At 43.8% G+C, this 22,102-nt stretch overlaps 1 protein-coding gene across 1 annotated transcript in view; it reads left to right on the forward strand.

The window, feature by feature from the left end:
- The window catches only part of MRPS18B (mitochondrial ribosomal protein S18B), a 1,103,590-nt gene extending 1,081,741 nt beyond the window's left edge, over nucleotides 1-21,849 (forward strand). The window contains exon 7 of the mRNA XM_044084480.1: nucleotides 21,281-21,849. Coding sequence (XP_043940415.1) covers nucleotides 21,281-21,501 — 221 coding nt within the window. The 3' untranslated portion in view covers nucleotides 21,502-21,849. The remainder of the gene's footprint in view (nucleotides 1-21,280) is intronic.
- The last annotated feature ends 253 nt before the right edge of the window (nucleotides 21,850-22,102 follow it).

Below are 22,102 nucleotides of genomic sequence, written 5' to 3' on the forward strand. Positions count from 1 at the left end.
AGTAACCATTCTTTAAAATGTGGCTATGATGCACTGGAGGCTTCCTTTAGATCAGCCATGACTGGCACAGTTATCAGAAGGCATGCATGGTTGAAAGAACAGGCATTACCAGACCATGTCAAATCTAAGCTTTTGGATGCACCTATGGACAAGGTCAATTTATTTGGTGCCCCCGCACAGCAGGTACTAAAAAAGATGGAAGAGAAAGCAAAATCTGTGCAAACAGTAAAAGAGTTCTTACAAGTTCAACCTCCAAGGTTTTGCAGGAACTGGCCCTCCAAAAATTGGTCCTTTCCAGACACCTCTAAGGCACAAAGAGGCAGGAATAGGCGCTCTAGAGGCAGAAACCAATCCAGGGATGCCTACAGGGGTCGCCAGTGGCAGGGTAACAACCAACGAGGCACGGATACAGCCACCACCACTACAACAACTCAATCACAGTGACTTGGCGGTGGCACCGCCTACCAGGGAACAATTAGAAGCGCCCTTAGGCGGAAAGCTAACATTATTTTCAAGAAACTGGCACTGCATTACAAGAGAAAAATGGATTTTGCAGACTATAGACAAAGGTTACAGGTTCCATTTCCATACACTACCAGGAAAGAGAGGAATGCCAAACCTACCACCTTCTCAAAGGGCAGAAGCTCTAAAACAAATATCTCAATTATTAAGAATGAGAGCTGTGGAAAAGGTACCATTTATGGAGCAAGGGAAGGGATTTTACTCCAGGCTCTTCCTGGTACCAAGAAAAGAAAACAAATGGAGGCCTATTCTAGACCTGTCCACTTTAAATACATTCCTCATTGTTCCAAAATTCAAAATGCTGACCCTACAGCAGCTTCTTCCCATGCTGGGCAAGGAGTCTTGGCTGGTAACTCTAGATCTCAAGGAGGCATACCTGCACGTCCCCATAAGACCAATTTGCAGAAGATACCTCAGATTTCTTGCAGGATCAGAGCATTATCAATTCTCAGCATTGCCCTTTGGCTTATCTACTGCCCAGAGTGTTCACGAAATGCCTGGCATCAGTAATCGCTCATTGCAGACTTCGGGGAATTCAAATCTATCCCTACCTGGACGACTGCCTGATACAAGCGGACAACAAAAACAAACTAACAGAAGACTTACAAAGAGTCATCTACCTGCTGCAAGCCCTGGGATATACAGTCAATACAAAAAAGTCAAGGCTGATTCCATCCCAAAGAATAACCTTTCTGGGTGCAGAACTGGACACATCAAAACAAATGGCATTTCTAACTGCAGAAAAGAAAGAGCAACGTCCTCTGTACTTCTTGGCATTAACAAAGCAGAGCCATCTAACTGCAAGAAAAGTGCTACAAGCTCTAGGCTTCATGGCATCCTGCATAATACTGGTCCCTCATGCCAGGCTGCATATGAGAAAGCTACAGTGGTACCTAAAGAATTTGTGGTCTCAGCACAAGCACAGCCTAGAAACCAAAATTCCAATGATCCCATGCCTAAAGCAAGAGTTCTTATGGTGGGCTCAGGCCTGTCAATCAAACACAGGACTGCCCTTCTGCAAAAGTCAACCAGGACAAACCATCACGACAGATGCCTCAGACCTCGGTTGGGGGGCACACATGATGGACAAGTGCATTCAAGGCCTATGGACTCAAGACCAGCTGCATCTGCACATAAATCTAAAAGAAATGATGGCAGTAAAATTGGCAATCCAGGCATTCAGACCTTTTCTCCAAGAAGGCCAGTTGATGATAAGGACAGACAACACCACAGTTATGTGGTACATCAACAAACATGGAGGCACACACTCATACCCTCTATGCCGGCTGGCACTGGACCTATGGGATGTGGCTCTGAGCTACAACATTCAGTTACAGGCAATTTATGTACCAGGGAAGGAAAACATTCTAGCAGACATGTTAAGCAGAACTACAACAGATGCCCACGAATGGATGCTGCATCCGGACATCTTCAGAACCATCACAAGAAAATGGGGATTACCACAAATAGACTTGTTTGCATCCCCATTCAATCACCAGTTGAAGAAATTCTGCACAAGGACTTACCACCCACTGGCTTGGAAGGTGGACTCCCTATCCTTCAGTTGGAAAAGCCTGACAGCATACGCATTCCCACCTCTTCCTTTGATGCACAAGGTGCTTCTCAAGATCAAAGAGGAACGTCCGAGGATCATCCTGATAGCCCCAGACTGGCCAAGACAACATTGGTACCCACTGCTAAGGAGCATGTCCCGGGAACAAATATGGACACTGCCCCTGATCCCATTACTGCTGACACAGAACAACTACAACATCCTGCATCCAAACCTAAAAACTCTGCAGCTAACTGCCTGGAACATTACATAACAGCAATTAACCCAAATTTATCCCAAAGGGTTAAAGACATAATCCTGGAGGCTCGTAGACCTTCAACAAGAAAGAATTATGCAGCAAAATGGAAAAGATATCTCATCTGGAGTACTGCAAAGGGGCAAGATGTGACACTGGTGAACATAGCCAACATCCTGGAGTACTTGGTGGAGCTCTTCCATACAGGCCTGTCCTATTCCTCCATCAAGATACATGCATCAGCTATTTCAGCAGAATACAGCTTGGATCCTCCTGTCTTCTCAAGATCCTCTGCTCAGACAGTTTCTGAGGGGAATTAAAAATGTAAAACCTCCCAGGAAACCTCCATTGCCAGCATGGGACTTGAACTTTGTACTGGAAAAACTGACTCTACCTCCTTTCGAACCAGCAGCTACAGCAGAATTGCAATACTTATCCTGGAAGACTGCTTTCCTGCTGGCAATAACTTCAGCAATAAGGGTCTCTGAACTACAGGCATTAATGGCAGTACAACCCTTCCTGATCTTCCATCAAGCTAGAGTGTCCATGAGAACAAATCCTACATTTATGCCTAAGGTGGTGTGCAGAGTCTCTTTAAATCAGGCTATCCACCTTCCTACATTCTTCCCCAATCCACAGAACAGGGGTGAAAAACTCTTACATACCTTGGATGTACACAGACAATTACGCTACTACCTGGACAGGACAAAAAACAATAGAAAAACTGACCAGCTTCTGGTAGCATATGCAACAGGAAAGGAAGGAAAACCAATTTCTAAACAGACAATCTCCAAATGGATAGGAAATTGCATTAGATTTTGTTACTCCTACCATGGAAAGAAAACTCCAGAGAACATCAGACCTCACTCCACAAGGGCTACAGCCACTACCACAGCTTTCTTACGAGGAGTGGCTACCAAGGACATTATAGAGGCTGCTACTTGGACCTCCGTGCATACATTTGCCAAGCATTATAACTTACCTCTATACTCTAGATCCCGTGCTGGTTTTGCCACTGCTGTTTTGCAAGGGATCCTGACTACACCATAATCTATTCTCATTTCCTCCTCCCCTAGTTTAGCTATGGTATTCTACCCATTTGCATCCTTGAAGGACATAGTACAGTTTTGTACCTACCATAAATGTAGATGTCCGAGAGGAATGCATCTGCAGTCAGGATTACCCACCCCCCTTCCCCTCTGAGGTACTCCTAGGGTACTTACCAATCTTCAGCTAGCTTGGGGGGGATCTATTATGGTGTATTTGTTTGTATATATGTACATACATGATTATTTTGTGTGTTTGCTCTCTACCTTTTGGAAACTTTGGCATTTATCCAAATTTAGCCATCCAAAGGGGCACCTGGCATCTGGGGCAAGAAACACTGAGGAAAATGGCGTCGGCTGATGCCTTTATACCCGAATGACTGCCACAATGACGTCGGGTGAAGTGCGACACCAGCCGAAGCCAGACCCAGACTTTGGAATCCGGCCGACCGAAGGGCTGCCTGACGACAGGACAACCCATTTGTAAAGACTGCAGATGCATTCCTCTCGGACATCTACATTTATGGTAGGTACAAAACTGTACTTTTCTTAATTTTAGTTTGTATAGTTACAAAAATTTTTGTGTGAAGATGTTGGACTAGTGTGTGTGTTTTTTTGCACTAGTCAAAAATTTCATCCCTCTGTATACCTTTGATTGATAACATGTCAAAGGATACCAAGGTTCAAGAAGTGTGACTCGTGCTGTCAGAAAATGTCTCTGACAGACGGTCACACTTCTTGTGTTTATTGTTTGGGTTACCTACACCTGCAGGACCTTTGCTCAGTATGTCATGCCTTCAGTCCGAGAGTCCTGCAGGAGCATAGGAACAAGTTAATTCTCAGGGGTTTATTAAAACCCGAGGGGTCTCTGGCAAAGTCTCAGCTAAAACCCCTAAGCCTACCAAGCCATCAGCTCCCAGTACAGAGCCGTCGCCAGGTGGAGCATCTGCTTCAGTTTCGGTTCCGACCGGGACCGAATTATCAAAATCTCTCTCGGCTCTGACCTTGGTGTCAGAGCCGTCAGGGAGCCGTAAGAGATCCAGATCGCCATCCCTGGAGTCGAATCGCTCGGCTTCGGGATCACCTTTGCTACAGTCCGAATGGAGCCATAGGTCCCACTCTTCTCGGTCCTCGAGGCTGTCCGATCATGACTTGGAGAGAGTGGTTAGTAGACTCCTCAAATCACAGGCCCTGGCTAAAATGTTAACTAGCCTTCCTCATCAGGCTGTGGCTGCTCCCCTTTCTGAAGTAGTTCCTCCTCCGACTCCTCCTATTAGTTCGGAGCCGGAGCTTGTTGGGGCTCGGATCCTGGAAACGTCGGCGCCGATGCTTCCCCTTTCGGCTCCTTCATCGGCTCTGATTTCTTCAATGGTTCTGTCCTTGGAGGGATCTGGGCGCCGAGACTCCCTCGTCGACTCCGAGGGGGCAAGTGGCATCGGACCCTTGTCCGACCCCGTTCTCCCTCTCGGAGCTTCGGCGCAGGTAAGCTCGGCTCCTACATCAGCCTCGGAGCTGTCCCTTTTGGTGCCGGAGAGGATTCCCGTCTCCTCGGAGCGGGGGCCCTCTTCTTTGCCAGACAGGGGCGCCTTCAAAATCATGAGGAGCGTGCTGACTTCTGAGTCTGCACCTCGATCAGCCCCTTCAGCTCCTCCCCCCAGGGTGCCTGCTTCGATCTCTGCCCCTCCTCCAGACCCCAAGCGAGGGGATCAAATGCTCCAGGTCACCCCACTGGGTGTATCTTACTCTTCCGAGGCCTCCCCTGAGATTTCAGAGGAGCCCCCTCGAAAGAGAAAATGTAAGAGGAAACGCGTTGACTCCCCAGAGTCGGTCACATCAGATACTGACTTGAAGGATTCGGAAGGGTCCCCAAGATCCCCCTCTGAAGATGTCTCTTTCTCAGACATCCTTGAGATCTTTAAGCAGAAACTGGTCTGCCCTTAACCCTTCTGAGGACGAGTCGGTGTACTTGGATGCGTCTGGTTCTCGCCCCTCCACCTCCTGGGTGTCTCCGCCTTTCGATCCATTAATGGAAGTGGTGGCTTGGAAGGCGTGGTCAGCTCCAGACACACTAGAACCAACCCCAGGCCCACTAAGTTTATCACGGCCCCCCCAAGATAAACAGTTTCTGACAAAGGGTGTTCCCGTTGATGCCATGGTGGTAGCAGCTGCCTCGAAAAAGGAGTTGGCTGACACTTCTGTACCTGTCCATCCCCCTGACAAAGAGTCTAGGACAAAGGATAGATACGGGAAGCGGATGTTTTCCTCAGCGACCTTCTCCATGCGGTCGCTGAATTATTTGTGCCACTTCACCTGTCTTCAGAGGGATCTCCTCAAGGAGCTAGGAGATACCCTGTAAGATCCATCAGCTGTGGGGGCTCAAGACAAGATAAATTCCCAGCTGATGACTCAGTTCTATCGTTAACTTCTCCATGTGGCTCATTTCGTATGTGGCTGATGGGGCGAGTAGAGCCGCAGGCACAGGCGTGGCTTTGAGAAGGCATGCCTGGATGCGGTTATGTAACTTTGCTGATCCCTTCAAGGCGTCTTTCACCAACACCCCTTTTGATGGTTCGGCTCTGTTTGGACCTCAGGTGAAAGATACACTTACCAGGTGTGAGCAGGAAGGCAAGACTCTCTCTGCTGTTGGGAGTCCATTTTTCCACTCCCTCTAGACCATACCCTAAGGGTCAGAAGAGTGGGAAGATGTGGTTCCGGAAACCCCAGGGAGCCGTGCCTGACACATGTGATGAGTTTCCCTCCAGAGGCAGAGGAGGGAACAACAATAGACACCGCCCGCGGGGCAGAGGGGGTCCGCAGAATCAGGGCCGCAGAGAGAATCCTTCTCTGACAAGCCCTTCCAGCACCCCTGAGGGGCTGCCCGGCTGTCCGCCTTCGGAGGCAGTCGGGGGAAGGTTGTCTCTGTACCCAGAAGCCTGGCATCTCATCACTCGAGACAGATGGGTACATTCTATCATATCCGGAGGTTACAAACTCCCATTTGTCCACATTCCCTTAAAATCAAACAACCCCATCCCAGATCCACCCAGTCTAAGGGAACAGGCAGTACAAGAAATTTCAAGACTGTTAAAAAAACGGGCCATCCAACAAGTCCCAGCAGACCAGCAAGGATCTGGAATTTACTCAAAGTTCTTTTTGGTACCAAAGAAGACAGGGGACTGGAGACCCATTTTGGATCTCAGCAGACTAAACAAGTCTGTTCAAAGAACGAAGTTCTGGATGGTCACGCTTCAGTCCATTCTACCCTTTTTGGGTCAGGACAATTGGATGTGCTCCATAGATCTTCAGGATGCGTACTACCACATCAAAATGGACAGGTGTTCCAGAAGGTTTCTCCGCTTCCGGCTGGGAGCCTGTCATTACCAGTTCAGAGCCCTGCCCTTTGGTCTCACCACAGCCCCCAGGGTGTTCACCAAATGCATGGCAGTGGTTACCGCTCACCTGAGATGGCAAGGATTCCAGGTGTTTCCATATCTAGACGACTGGCTCCTTACTGCTACCACCAGACATCAATTGTAAGAGCCATGGATTATACCATCCAAACATGCTCCAACCTAGGTATCTCAATAAATTTAGAAAAGTCTGCATTGTCGCCTTGTCAGTCCTTAACCTTTATAGGCGCAAGATTAGGTACGAAAGATCTGTCTGCAAGGCTTCCAGTAGACAGAGTGGCAGACATTCGTCGACATGTACGGGTATTATTAGGATGCAGAAAGATTCAGGCCAGATTCGTCCTAAAAACCTTAGGTCTCATGGCAGCAGCGATCATATTAGTTCTGGCTCGTTTTCACATGAAGATTCTCCAGTGGATGCTTTTCACACAATGGTCCTTTCAACAACTTTCTTTGTCTCACAAGATAATAATCACACAATCATGCAAAGACCACTTGGCTTGGTGGATGGTCTTTCCATCACTACCCCAGGGCAGACCATTTGTCCTTCCTCCTCCAGTTGCCACGGTGACCATGGATGCCTCCCTGATCGGGTTGGGGGGGGGGGCATTTTCAGGACAGGATGGTCCAGGGCACCTCACAACCCCACGAGTACCACTTGCACATAAACGTCTTGGAGGTGAGGGCGGTGCTTTTAGCGTTGCAAGCTCTTCAGAACTTTCGACCCATTGGGACCATTGCAATTCAGACAGACAATATGTCTGTAGTGTGGTACATCAACAAGCAGGACGGAACCAAGTCATAACCTTTATGTCGAGAAGCACTCAGACTATGGCAGTGGGCGATCTCCTCTCAACGGTTTCTGACGGCAACGCACATCCCTGGGAAGTCCAACGTCATAGTGGACAGGCTAAGCAGAGCTGTTCTCATGCCTCACAAGTGGTCTCTCAACCGGACGGTAGCGGACAGAATCTTCCGCAAATGGGGTCAGCCTTGCTGCGACCTTTTCGCAACTCCTCTCAACAGCAAGTGCGACAGTTTCTTCACTCTCTTCCCGGACACTCCCCCAGCGAAGCTCTAGTTCACGATTGGCCCCAGGGACTTCTGTATGCATTCCCACCCTTTCCACTAATTCCCAAACTAATTCAGAAAGCTACCGTGCTGGGTTGCAGGATGATCCTCATTGCCCCCTACTGGCCTCGACAAATCTGTTTCCCATTCCTGCATCGTCACCTTCTAGAGCAGCCTTGGAATCTGGACCCAGTTCCGGACCTCCTGATCCATCAGTCGGGCGGGCTGCATCAGTCTCTTCAGTCTCTCAACCTCACTGCTTGGTTGCTCCACTTCCAACCTTAGCCAGGCTTCCCAGTATTTCCATTTCAGTGCGGGAGATTATCCTTTCTTCGCACAAACCTACAACCAGGAAGACTTATGCTAGTAAATGGAAACGTTTCTCTTTCTGGGCAAGGCTAGAAATATAGATCCCTTCACGGCCCCTGTCCATAATGTCCTAGACTTTTTAGCAGAACTTTTTCAAGCGGGCTCCTCTTCTGCCACCATTAGAGTTCAGCTAGCGGCTATCTCTAATTTCCATACGGTTCTCTCAGAAACCAGCATCATGTCCCATAAGCTTTACAAAGCCTTTCTGAAAGGAACAATCTTGCTTAGGCCTCCAGTCAGAGATCCCCCGCCTCCGTGGGACTTAAATTTGATCCTAGCTTCCTTGATATTGCCTCCCTTTGAACCGGCAGCTTCCTGTTCCTTGAAATTGCTTACTTGGAAAACCCTCTTTTTGGTGGCCATTACTTCAGTGAGGAGAGTTTCTGAATTTCAGGCCCTTTGTGTTCGTCCTCCTTACCTAGTTTTCCATAAGGATAGAGTTTCACTCAGGACTAATCCTTCATTCCTTCCTAAGGTCCCCTCCGAAAATAATTTGAATCGATCCATCGATCTGCCAGTCTTTTTTTCCAAATTATTCCAACAAAGCTGAACACAAATTACACCAGTTGGACGTTCCTAGGCAATTATGTTTCAATTTGCATAGGACTGAGCAAATTAGGAAATCAGACCAACTCTTCCTGTCCTATGCGGAGGGTAAGCAGGGTCGACCAGTGTCTAAAGTAACCTTATCCAGGTGGTTGTCCTCTATTATTACCCTTGTTTATCAGGTGAGGAATAAAGAACTCCCTGCTAAACCTAAAGGACACTCTACTAGGGCTTTAGCTACATCGGTAGCTTTTCAATCAAGACTACCTATGGAAGCTGTTTGTGTGGCGGCCACATGGGCCACCCCTCATACCTTCATTTCACATTATAAATTGGATCTGGCCTCTAGGAGCAGAGCTGATTTTGGTTCCACTGTGCTCAAGAGTCTGTTCCGGTGAGCCACCCAGGAATAAGGTGCTAGGGACGCTGTCCCAACCAGCAAGAATGAAGGCGAGAGAGACAACTTAACATTAAGAAGTTATGTACCTACCATAACGTTCCATGTTAGTTGTCTTCTTCTCACCTTCTTTCTTGTGTCCCACCCTCCATCCCCCTAGCCTAGATGGACCGAGAAGAGTCCTCCTACGGGTCTTGTCACTGGCTGAGTCTTTACCGATTATGTCCTCTACCTTTTTCTTCAGCCCGGTAGCTGAAGTTTTGCTATTGGGACGGTTGTCCTCTTGTATTATGATGGTGTTAGGTCTTCCAAATGAGATCTGGGGGTCTAGCGCCAGGCATTGTGGGATATAGGGAGGCCTCGAGCCAGTAAGTAGCTCTCGAGCTTTAGAAAATGGCCGAGTCATTACTCTCATTCCCTGCCTGCAACAGGAGTTTTGATGGTGGGCACAGGCCTGTCTCCACAACAAGGGACAGCCATTCACTTTACCCACAGCCAGGCAGACACTAACAGATGCATCAGATTATGCCTGGGGGGGCCCACATGGCAGGAAAATGTATTCAGGGCACATGGCCCGCAAGCCAAAGGCACCTTCATATCAATCAAAAAAAGATGCTAGCTGTACAGAATGTCCTGACAGCCTTCAAGGACCTACTTCATCCGGGACAACTGCTGATAAAGACGGACAATATTACAGTCATGTGGTACCTAAACAAGCAGGGAGGCACACATTCTTACATCCTCTGCAGACAAGTCATGATTTTGTGGAGCATAGCTTTGACTTATCAAGTACACCTACAAGCACAATTCCTGCCAGGAAAGACAAATACTCTGGCAGACGAACTAAGCAGAAACCTCATGGATCCTCATGAGTGGAAACTAGATCCACAAATCTTCAGCATGATAACAAGGAAATGGGGATGCCCAGACATAGATCTATTTGCCTCCCCTCACAACTGCCAACTACAGAGATTCTGCACAAGGACTTATTACAAACAAGCATGGAAAGTGGATGCGCTGTCATTCAGCTGGAAAACCCTTACAGTATATGCCTTTCCTCCACTGCCTCTACTCCCCAAGTTACTCCTAAAGGTCAGACGAGAAGCCAAAAATGATACTGATTGCCCCAGATTGGCCATGCCAGCACTGGTACCCAATCCTAAAGAGCTTGTTTCAAGGCCCAGCTTGGAGATTACCTCAAATTCCTCATTTACTGACCCAACAAAACAATCAGATCCTGCACAGCCAACTCAGAACCCTAAATCTGACTGCATGGCGGATAATATAACCATTCAGAACACACCTCTCTCTAAAGCGGTTATGGATGTTATTTTGGAGGCCAGGAGGCCCAGCACCAGAAAATCTTATGCAGAAAAATGGAAGAGATTCTTTGCTTGGAACCAGGCACAAAGAATTGACACGCTTGTACCAAATATTCTTCAGATTTTACAATACCTAACTGAGATGCTGGACAAAGGCCTATCCTTCTCATCAATTAAGATCCATGCCTCTGCCATTTCAGCTCATTACAATACGGACCCACCTATTATTTCACATCCACTGCTAAGGCAGTACCTCAGAGGGGCCAAAAACATAAGACCTCCAAAGAGAGCACCAATACCTGCATGGGACCTCAATTTTGTCTTGGAAAAGCTCACACTGCCTCCTTCTGAGCCAGCCAATACAGCTGAGATAAAATTCTTATCATGGAAAACAGCTCTGCTCCTAGCACTAACTTCAGCAAGAAGAGTCTCAGAATTACAGGCATTAATGGCTGTGGAACCTTTTATTATTTTCCATCCAGACAGGGTTTCTCTAAGGACAGACCCAACATTTATGCCTAAGGTAGTGTCCAGTGTGGCTCTTAACCAAACCATTCATTTGCCTACCTTATATCCAAACCCACAGAATAAAGGGGAGAGACTTCTGCATTCTTTGGACATACACAGACAGTTACGCTTCTACTTGGACAAAACTAAAGCTTTCAGAAAAACTGAGCAACTTTTAGTTTCATATGCTGCAGGATCACAAGGAAAGGCTATTTCAAAGCAGACTATTTCAAAATGGATAGGCCACTGCATTCGTTTCTGCTCTTCACAACATGGCAAATCAGTGCCTAAGGGCATTAGGCCACATTCAACCAGAGCAGCAGCTACTTCAGCAGCCTTCCTCAGAGGAGTACCAACCAAGGATATTTTGGAGGCTGCAACTTGGACTTCAGTGCACACTTTTACAAAGCACTACCACCTACCTCTTTACTTTAAATCCGGAGCAGGCTTTGCCACTGTAGTTTTGCAGGGCCTCATAGCCACTCCGAATTCTGTTTAGAGCCAGCCTCCCAACCTCAGCTTTGGGATTCTACCCAAGTGTAATGACTGCAACAGTGAAACACGATGAACATAGTACAGTTGTGTACCTACCATAAATGTGATGTTTGAGTGTATTCACTGTTTCAGTCCAGGTTACCCTCCCTCCATCCCCATTTTCATTGCTGGGACTTATCTATACTTCTCTATTCTATACAACCTATGTGGTGTATTTGCTTGTAGATGAAGGTAATGATTATGTTACTGCATGCTTTTTTATAAGCAGAATTTTTAGCCTACCTTTTTGGGGGCACCTGACATCTGGGGCAAGAAAAACTGAAGAAAATGTCATCGGCTGCATCTTTTATACCCCTGGCGCACTGACGTCAGGGAAGAGGTGACAGCAACCGACGCCGGGCCAGGACTTTGGAATTCAGGCTGACTGCTGGTAGCCTGCTAGCAGGATAACCCAAGTGTAATGACTGCAACAGTGAATACACTCAAACATCTACATTTATGGTAGGTACACAACTGTACTTTCCTGATAATCATTACTTCTGCCAGGCAGATTTCTGAGATGCAGGCCTTATTTTAGAAGCTTACTTGGTGTTCTCAAGGATATGTTGTCCTTTACAATCTTCCTAAGGACATATTCTAGGAGGAATACATCCCTCTATACCTTTGATATACGCTACCATTTTTTTTTTACGTCTGCAGGATGTATGAGCTCAAGAATACTGAACAGCTGATTTCCTTCCTTTCTAGTAAGGAGAGAGTGGCATTTGCCAGATGGATTGCCGGCTACATTTTCTTGTTTTCCATGATCCACCCATTAATCACCCAGTAGCTAATTCCTTTAAAAAGATCATTCCATCAAAGGTGCTGCTGCCTCTAATGCTTGATCTGTGGTGAGAACTTGCACCGCAGCTTTTTGAGTTTTGTGGTACACTCCTTCAATAAACAATTTTAGGTCTTCTGGGAGTAGCATGTCCTTTACCTTATCTCTGCTTCCGAACTCTGCATTCTGACCAGTGACTTGCCTCCCCCATGTTTTAAACATTCAGGAATAGTGCTTGAGGTTCTGCCTAAGTGCCTATCCACTGTGAGGGCACTTTGAAGTAAAATACAGCCTATATGGGTACATGTTGTTATTTGTTTGAAAAGATCCACTGCAGTAGTACATTTTGCCTGAACCTTTTCCCCTTGAGCTACCTTGTAGCAAATTGTAGCTGCATTAGTTTTATATCCTTGTCCTTATTTCTGTGTTTGTAACTGTGTTCCCTGTGTTCAGATGGGATTCAGCAGCCAAGGACTCTGTGGTTTGGGTATGCTCTTTCATGACAGGCACAGAGATGCATTGATATAGACTGTCAAGCTCTAGTGGATGCACACATCCCAAGAACTGGAGCTATAGATTAAAACATTGAAATGGACCCTGTAACATATTTGGCATACTCAGGTGTGTGTCTACTTAAACAAAGGACCACCTCAAAATCCAGTTGCCATTGTTTGCACTTCATAAGGTGATCTCTGCTGCTTATGTAACAACAATCATCTTGTATGCCATGTGTGTGTGTGTTTTCATCACCAGTTAAGGGCATATCCCTTTAGGGGCAACGACCGTCAAACGATAGATCACCAGTGTATTGTCTTTGACCTTATAAGATCAGGTTTCATTTAAATGTATTTTGTTAGACAAAAATACAATATTCTGTTTGCACAAGTCTAGAAATGCAGCCATATTAAAATAGGCCTTCACAGTTTGGATATAGTTTCAATGAATGTACTTTGTCAGTGAAAATAACTTTCAGTCAAGAATACTGATAAGAACATAATGTGCAATACATTGAGAGCAAAGAGCCTCCTGGTTGGATGGCACAAGGCTTGGGAACCAATGTTAAATAAAGAGGCATGTAGATTATTAGGAAATACTTCAGAAATTGTTAGTTAAGTTAGTTTGTCTGGACTGATATGCAGAAAGTCATTGCAATACAGACACTCAAGAGTGAGTACAGAAGTCATGATACTATTCAGGAGAATAGAAATATGAATGTAGAAACTACGGACATAATTAACAGTGTTATTGGAGAGAGTAAATTATCACATTTTGAGAAGAGAATTTATATCTTAATCAAGCTACAGTATTTGCAGACTTTATTCTGAAAGGTGCAAAAAGACTTGGTACATAAAGGAGAGATCTGGCACCTGTTCTGCACAGTTCTGGGTAATTAAAAAATAAAGACATTCATTCCAATCATTAGCGGACCGGAGTTCCGCTGTGGTGACCCCTAACCGGGTAAAGCCGAAAGAAGAAGAACAACAACAAATCCAGTCTCATTCCATTCCAGTATTCTACAGCCCTGTCAATTTCTACAGACCTTGCCAGAGAGTACTTTTCAGTTGCCAGACAGATTCTAGCCATTGTAGATGGTTAACATCACTATTTTCTGCTCGGTCAATGTCACTGTTAAGATGCAGCACAGAAAACATATTAGCCATATGCTGTTTAGGAATGTAGTACTAACAAAGTTAGCTTAGATTCTATTAAAAAGTTCTAGCATTCATTTTTCTACAGAATAAAAATGTATAATTCCAAATATAACCACATTAGTTGAGTAATAAAAACCAACAGTGGGTGGTATCTGCTTCCTGTCAGAGTGTAGCCCACTTGTGTGGTGGGTAAAAATCAGGACGGAAGAACACTCTTACTGGAATAGTTATTACTCCTGGTGGTTCAAGTCCAAGTCCTGAAAAGGACTTGGCTATTCCTGGTTAGTCTTGAGAAAGACTGTTTTGGCTCTTAGTAGGGCCTTAGTAGTCTTAAAGAAGACTATATTTGGCTCTTATAAGGGCCTTTGTGGTGTGGCGAGTGGGTCCTGAGGAGGACCTTTGTAGTCCTCAGGAGGGCTGTTTTGGTTCTGAGGAGAACCTTTGTGGTATGGTGGTCCTGAGGAGGACCTTTGTAGTCCTTAGGAGGACTGTTGTGGTTCAAAGAAGAGCCTCTTTGGTGTGGTGGTCCTGGGGAGGACCTTTGTAGCCCTAACAAGGATGTTTTGTATAGTACTTGTCAGCTAGGAGATTGGGTTCTACCCTGAGTTTCCACCTGGGCAGAAAGGGTCTGGCTCTGTCAACAAATCTATATTTGGTCCTAAAAATGACCTTTGCTAGCTCTGTTGGGTCCTCAGTGAGGTCCCTAGCTAATCCTTCTCTAGTTCCTATAAGGACTGGTGTGCCCCCTTGTTGGTCAAGGCCAGGCTAGGAATTTTACAGGTGGGTAGCACTTAAAAGGACTGGTGTGCCCCGTTGTGGTCCAAGGCTGGGCTGTTTGGTGGAAACCCAGTCAGTCAATTGAGGGTCATGAAAAGGATCTAGGTAGCCCTTGGAAGGACTGTTTGAAGTTAAAAGGTTAAAAACCCCAATCCCTTGTAGGTCCAGCCAGAAATAGTGATTTACAGGCCTTAGACAAAACCAAAATAGGCCACAGCTAAACACATATACTTCACACAACACAACTAGCATGCAAGGTGATCACTGTGAAATAAACGAATCCTTGAGCCAGTTCTAGTCCAAAAGAAATCCTTTATTCAGTCCTTGCAAGTTACAATTTCCAATACAACCTTCCTCCAAGCATTGTTCTGAGTGACTAAACCTTGTGTGGTATGCTTACTTTTATACAGATCTAAAGGGGGTGTGCCAGGTTAGACAACCAACCATGAAGGTGGAGGGTTGGGTAAGGGCATTGCCTTTATTTTGTCAATCCCCATGGTGGGTGTGGCTGGCCATTTTTCATTCAGGTCCAGAGTGTTGTTACAACCAAATAGTCTTTTGTTATATTTCATAAAACCTTATCTGAGTTGTACCCCCCTACTTTTAATCCTTTTCACAGGGTTTAGACTGTTAAAATTCAACAAGTTGTAAGTGGTCCACTAGTGCCTGCATTTTGTTTTTTAGCTACTGGTAGAGGTGTGCCACTTAACTACTATATTTTGCAATTTCCAGGATAACATATGACAAGTAATTACCACAAAAGACAAAAAACATTAGAGAGATTAGACTAGACATCAATCTAAATTCTAGGTCAGAGCTTCACTGTGAGTGCTAGAGAAGAAAATGTGTGTTTATCTATGCTCAAAGATTGTTACCAATGCTTTCGCTTATTAGCTTCTTCAGGGAGGAAAGGGAGTGTGTAGGAGACACAGTGTTTACAATTTGACATACTGTGATATATTTACCTTTACCGTAAAATTCCTGACCCCCAAATGTTGGGTGGGTGTCTTTATAATATACCTTTTTATTTTTATTGATATAATGATATTATTGTAGTGGCCCTTTTTCCTAATCTTGTAGGTTTGAAAATCATGTGATTGGAATTAGTTATAGATTACCAGTATAAAATTAAATAAATTAAATCAAAATAAAATAAAATAGATTAAAAATGAATTAAAATGAAATACCGTAAGATAAAATGGATCCTAATCAGTATAAGGTGAACTAAAGTGAAATGAAACCAATTAGAAATTAATAGTTATATTTAAATTCTTATCAGCCTCTTAAAGTGCAAGTGGTGTCCTTGTTTTGCAACATCCAAGCAGGAGAGCTACCTGAGTTTTAAGGGCCAGGGTTCCCTCCCTTATAAGTATTAAATTTTTAAAATTATATTAAACTGATGATAATCTATGGGTAATTGAAATTAGATCTCACTGCTTTGGGACTTTACATTGGAGCAGCTTTATAATGCTTTTACTAATCAGAAAAACATTATACTGTTGCTTAAATATACTAATTTAAGTTAAAAAATGCTAAAAAATGCTCAGCGGTCCTACCTAGGGGGTTGTGGCCAGCCCTGTGGAACTGAGAGTCAGCTAAAAAGAATCTGAAAGCCCAGTGGAGCTTTTTCAACCATGTGGAGGTGGGAATTAAAAATATGACTTTAAAGCAGTTAAAAACCTAGTTGTGGCTTATGGGGACATTATTGACCTAATTAGGACACTGCCAGCTTGAAATAACCTAATCTGTTGATTTAATTTGTTTTATTGTAATGTTTTAAGATTTTGGCGCCAAAACTCGCTAATTTATGGCTGGCGGCCCTACCTAGGGGGTAGTGGCTGGCCCTGTGGAACTGAGGGTTGGCTAGGAAGGATGCAGGAGCTGGGTGGTGGTATCTCCACCATATGGAAGTGGAAAGTTTAAAATCAGGCTATTGAAACATAATTTATGGAATATAGAAGCAGCAGTGTCCTACAGGAGAGATTTCTAGTTAGTGTTGGCTTGTCCTGAGGTTTTATTTAACTCTCTAATGGCATTTTGTGGTTTTGGCACCAAAAAACGCTAATTTACGTTCGGCGGCCCTACCTAGGGGGTTGACTAGCAGACTTTAAGACTTTGATTAAACACGAGTTAGAATGTTTCTATTCTACCCCATATTCTTATAAATCCACAGGACAAGCCATCCCTATCAGGAGATGGCTCTTAATGGACACTGTTGCCTTTATATCCCATTATTAACCCTTTTTAAGCCTTAATTTAAACTTCTCACTTCCACATGGTGTTTTATCCACCACCCAGTCTCTGCACCCTTCCTAGCCGAACCTCAGTTCCACAGGGCCAGCCACAACCCCCTAGATAGTGCCGCCGAACATAAATTAGCGTTTTTTGGTGCCAAAACCACAAAATACCACTAAAGAGTTAAATAAAACTTCAGGACAAGCCAACACTAACTAGAAATCTATCCTGTAGGACACTGCTGCCTCTGTATTCCATAAATTATGTTTCAAAAGCCTTAATTGAAACTTCCCACTTCCACATGGTGTTTTACCCACTACCCAGCCTCTGCACCCTTCCTAGCTAACCCTCAATTCCACAGGGCCGGCCACAACCCACTAGGTAGGGCTGCCGAATGTAAATTAGCGTTTTTTGGTGCCAAAACCACAAAATACCATTAAAGAGTTAAATAAAACCTCAGGATAAGACAACACTAACTAGAAATCTCTCCTGTAGGACACTGCTGCCACTATATTCCATAAATTATGTTTCAATAGCCTGAATTTAAACGTTCCACTTCCACATGGTGAAGATACCACCACCCAGCTCCTGCACTCTTCCTAGCCGACCCTCAGTTCCACAGGGCTAGCCACTACCCCTACGTAGGACCGCCGGCCATAAATTAGCGATTTTTGGTGCCAAAATATTAAAATATTACAATAAAACAAATTAAATCAACAGATTAGGTTATTTCAATCTGGCAGGGTCCCCATAAGCCACACCTAGGTTTTTAACTGCTTTAAAGTCATATTTTTAACTCCCACCTCCACATGGTTGAAAAACCTGTACTGGGCTTTCAGATCCTTTTTAGCCGACCCTCAGTTCCACAGGTCCGGCCACAACCCCCTAGGTAGGACCGCTGAGGGTTTTTTAGCATTTTTTTGGTGCCAAAACTTAAATTCGTATATTTAAGCAACAGTATAATGTTTTTCTGATTAGTAAAAGCATTATAAAGCTGCCCCAATGTAAAGTCCCAAAGCGGTGAGATCTAATTTCAATCACCCATAGATTATCATCAGTTTAATATAATTTTAAAGATTTAATACTTAAAAGGGAGGGAACCCTGGCCCTTAAAACTCAGGTAGCTCTCCTGCTTGGATGTTGTAAAACAAGGACACCACTTACACTTTAAGAGGCTGGTAAGAATTTAAATATAACTTTATTAATTTCTAATTGGTTTCATTTCACTTTAGTTCACCTTATCCTGATTGGGATCCATTTTATCTTAGGGTATTTCATTTTAATTTATTTTTAATCTATTTTATTTTATTTTGATTTAATTTATTTAATTTTATACTGGTAATCTGTAACTAATTCCAATCACATGATTTTCAAACCTACAAGATTAGGAAAAAGGGCCACTACAATAATGTCATTATGTCAATAAAAATAAAAAGGTATATTATAGAGACACCCACCCAACATTTGAGGGTCAGGAATTTTACGGTAAAGATAAATATATCATAGTACGTCAAATTGTAAACACTGTGTCTCCTACACACACTCCCTTTCCTCCCTGAAGAAGCTAATAAGCGAAAGCATTGGTAACAATCTCTGATCATAGATAAACACACATTTTCTTCTCTGGCACTCCCAGAGAAGCTCTGACCTAGAATTTAGATTGATGTCTAGTTTAAAGTCTCTAATGTTTTTGTCTTTTGTGGTAATTACTTGTCATATGTTATCCTGGAAATTGCAAAATATAGTAGTTAAGTGGCACACCTCTACTAGTAGCTAAAAAACAAAATGCAGGCACTAGTGAACCACTTACAACTGGTTGAATTTTAACAGTCTAAACCATGTGAAAAGGATTAAAAGTAGGGGGGTACAACTCCGATAAGGTTTTATGAAATATAACAAAAGACTGTTGGTTATAACAACATTCTGGACCTGATTGAAAAATGTAAATGGCCAGCCACAACCACCAGGAGGATTGACAAAATAAAGGCAACGCCCTATCCAACCCACCACCTTCATGGTTGGTTGTCTAACCTGACACACCCCCTTTAGATCTGTATAAAAGTGAGCACACCACACAAGGTTTAGTCTCTCAGAACAATGCTTGGAGGAAGGTTGTATTGGAAATTGTAACCTGCAAGGACTGAATAAAGGATTTCTTTTGGACTGGAACTGGCTCAAGGATTCGTTTATTTCACAGTGATCACATTGCATGCCAGTTGTTTTGTGTTGTGTTGTGTGAAGTATATGTGTTTAGCTGTGGCCTATTTTGGTTTTGTCTAAGGCCTGTAAATCACTTTATTTCTGGCCGGACCTACAAGGGATTGAGTTTTTTACCTTTTTAACCTTTTAACTTCAAACAGTCCTTCCAAGGGCTACCTAGGTCCTTTTCAGGACCCTCAAAAGACTGACTGGGTTTCCACCGAACAGCCCAGCCTTGGACCACAAGGGGGCACACCAGTCCTTTTATGGGCTACCCACCTGTAAATCTTCTAGCCCAGCCTTGACCAACAAGGGTGCACACCAGTCCTTATAAGGACTAGAGAAGGATTAGCTCGGGACCTCAGTGAGGACCCAACAGAGGTAGCAAAGGTCCTTTTTAGAACCAAATATAGATATGTTGACAGAGCGGGACCCTGTCTGCCCAGGTGGAGACTCAGAGGGTGGAACCCAACCTCCTACCTGACAAGTACTACACAAAAAGTCCTTGTTAGGGCTACCAAGGTCCTCCTCAGGACCACCACACCAAAAAGGTTCTTCTCTGAACCACAACAGTCCTCCTAAGGACTACAAAGGTCCTCCTCAGGACAACCATACCACAAAGGTTCTCCTCAGAACTAAAACAGTCCTCCTGAGGACTACAAAGTTCCTCCTCAGGACCCACTCGCCACACCACAAAGGCCCTTATAAGAGCCAAATACAGTCTTCTTCAAGACTACTAAGGCCCTACGAAGAGCCAAAACAGTCTTTCACAAGACTAACCAGGAATAGCCAAGTCCTTTTCAGGACTTAGACTTGAACCACCAGGAGTAATAACTATTCCAGCAAAAATATAACCACATTCAAATTTTGTGTTTTGATCAATGACACATCTGAAAGGTAACATTCTGTGTCCCAGACAAAACCATAATGGTTACCTACAGAAACTGAAGGCAATGATCCTGTTTTCCAGATGTATGCATTTACTATGTCAGTTGCTGCTTGAGATGATCGTCTGGGTGGGTGCCTTATTCTTACCATCCTCCTCTTTTACAAAGGACACTCCTGCTGTTGTGGCAGTGGGACCTTCTGTAAGTAAACTTCAGACCTGTAATTTTATAACAGTATTTCTTGCAGGTGCAGTTTTGTTTAAATAAAGCTAAAACTGGGGGTTGTTGGAGCATGCAACCTCTCCCCTTTGCCTTTTCACAGTGACATTACACCAAGGTGAAGGGCAACCCAAACATCAGACTGCACTGGTTTTTAGTAGAGTCATATGAGAGCACAAAAGCATGTACTGTTTTATGAGTCTACCTTAAATTGTTGACTGGCGACATTGTCGAATCTCAAAACACCAAACCCAAAATAGTGAAACTCCAAGATCATGGTACAGTGGGGATTGTGGTTTTGCCCTTTCCCAGTTGAAACATGATCTCAGCATTGCTATATATAATTAGCAGGGGGAGTGAGGGATGCAAGGGAACAAGTCCCCCTACAAAAAAAAATGTTTTAGGCTTTTTTTTATTTTTGAAGTTTTGGATATTCGCTGTTCCGGGTTCGATGTTTTAAGAGTTAGCAATGTGGCCAGTCAGAAGTCTTTAGTAAAGATCCCTCTTTTTCACCCATTGCAGAGAACCCTTTTGAAGATCAACTGATGTGGTGAGTTTTTTCGTATGTACTTTCCTTATTCCTTCAAATTTTGAGTTAACACTTGTATGTCTTTTGATATTGCACTCACTTTCATTTAATTTTTATCCCTCCCCCATATCTAAACGCATACTTTTTTTCCTGAAATTGCATTAATTGAACTTTTTCCATGTGTACTGTACTCATTAGATAGTTGCTTACTGCTGTAAAAATAAAGAAAAATTACAGGTAATTCATTTTTTTTTGTACTGTCGTGAGTTACCTAGGCGACAGAAAACAGATGATGGCTTTCAAGAACAAAGCAGAAATATATATTATAGTTTCCATTTTGAATAATCAGCAAATCAGATCATGCCTTAAGCAGTCGCATATTGTAAAATTAAATCCTTGGATTTCACAGTCTCCAGTTTTATTCACCAAGTGCTACATGAAATCATTAACCCTTTTCCCTTTCTTTCAGGCCTTCTGCAATTCTCCATCCCTTTCACAGAACTGAAGACAGAAGATTACTCAAATACTCATGGAGCTGTGGTGAAGACCCCTCCTCCACCAGCCAACCAGCTTCAGGGTCCCTGGTATCCCTGGTATGATTGGCTACAACCACCTGCAAAAGAAATTGCAAAAATGCGCAAACTGTATAGAAAATACCTAAAGGAAGAAGTGAAGCATGAGTTAAGCTAGCCTAGGAACTGGATGTAAACTCATTAGTAATAAAGGCATTTTCCTGTTACTTGTAACTGTTCAATGTGTAAAATAATCTTGCATATCATTGTGAAACAAATGTTATTAATTTATTTGTTTGCCCTTTCTGCCAGGATAGTTCAACTGGGCAAAGCCCTTTTTCATCACTGACCCATGGAGAAGAGCTCCCCATTACCCACATTGTACAAACTTTTAGCGTGAATTAGTACATCTGAACATTGTAGTATGTGTTGCATTGTATACATTGTGGAGATCATTCAGCATATATTAACTTTTAAGTTATTGAAGGAGTAGACTTTAAATAAACTGCTTGCTATCCTTGTAACATACAGTTGTACAGAAAAATTTTTTTTTCCTGGTGAGTTTGGCCAGTAGTGTAGTATGTAAGCATGCAGGGAAGCACGTGGTTGTACCAATTTGTACAGGATAGCATTAAATGTTTGAGACCCTGCATTTTGCCAAGAAATTCACATGGTAATAGTGTTTTTAGTAGGAGAGCAAAGTTTCTTAAAACACTAGTTGATGGTCTCAGTTTCAACTAGCACCTATCATAATCGTTTGTACAGTATATCCCATAGAA

The sequence above is a fragment of the Protopterus annectens genome, chromosome 9.part0 (assembly GCF_019279795.1).
Source record: "Protopterus annectens isolate FY-2018-M chromosome 9.part0, PAN1.0, whole genome shotgun sequence".
Lineage (NCBI taxonomy): Eukaryota > Metazoa > Chordata > Ceratodontiformes > Protopteridae > Protopterus > Protopterus annectens.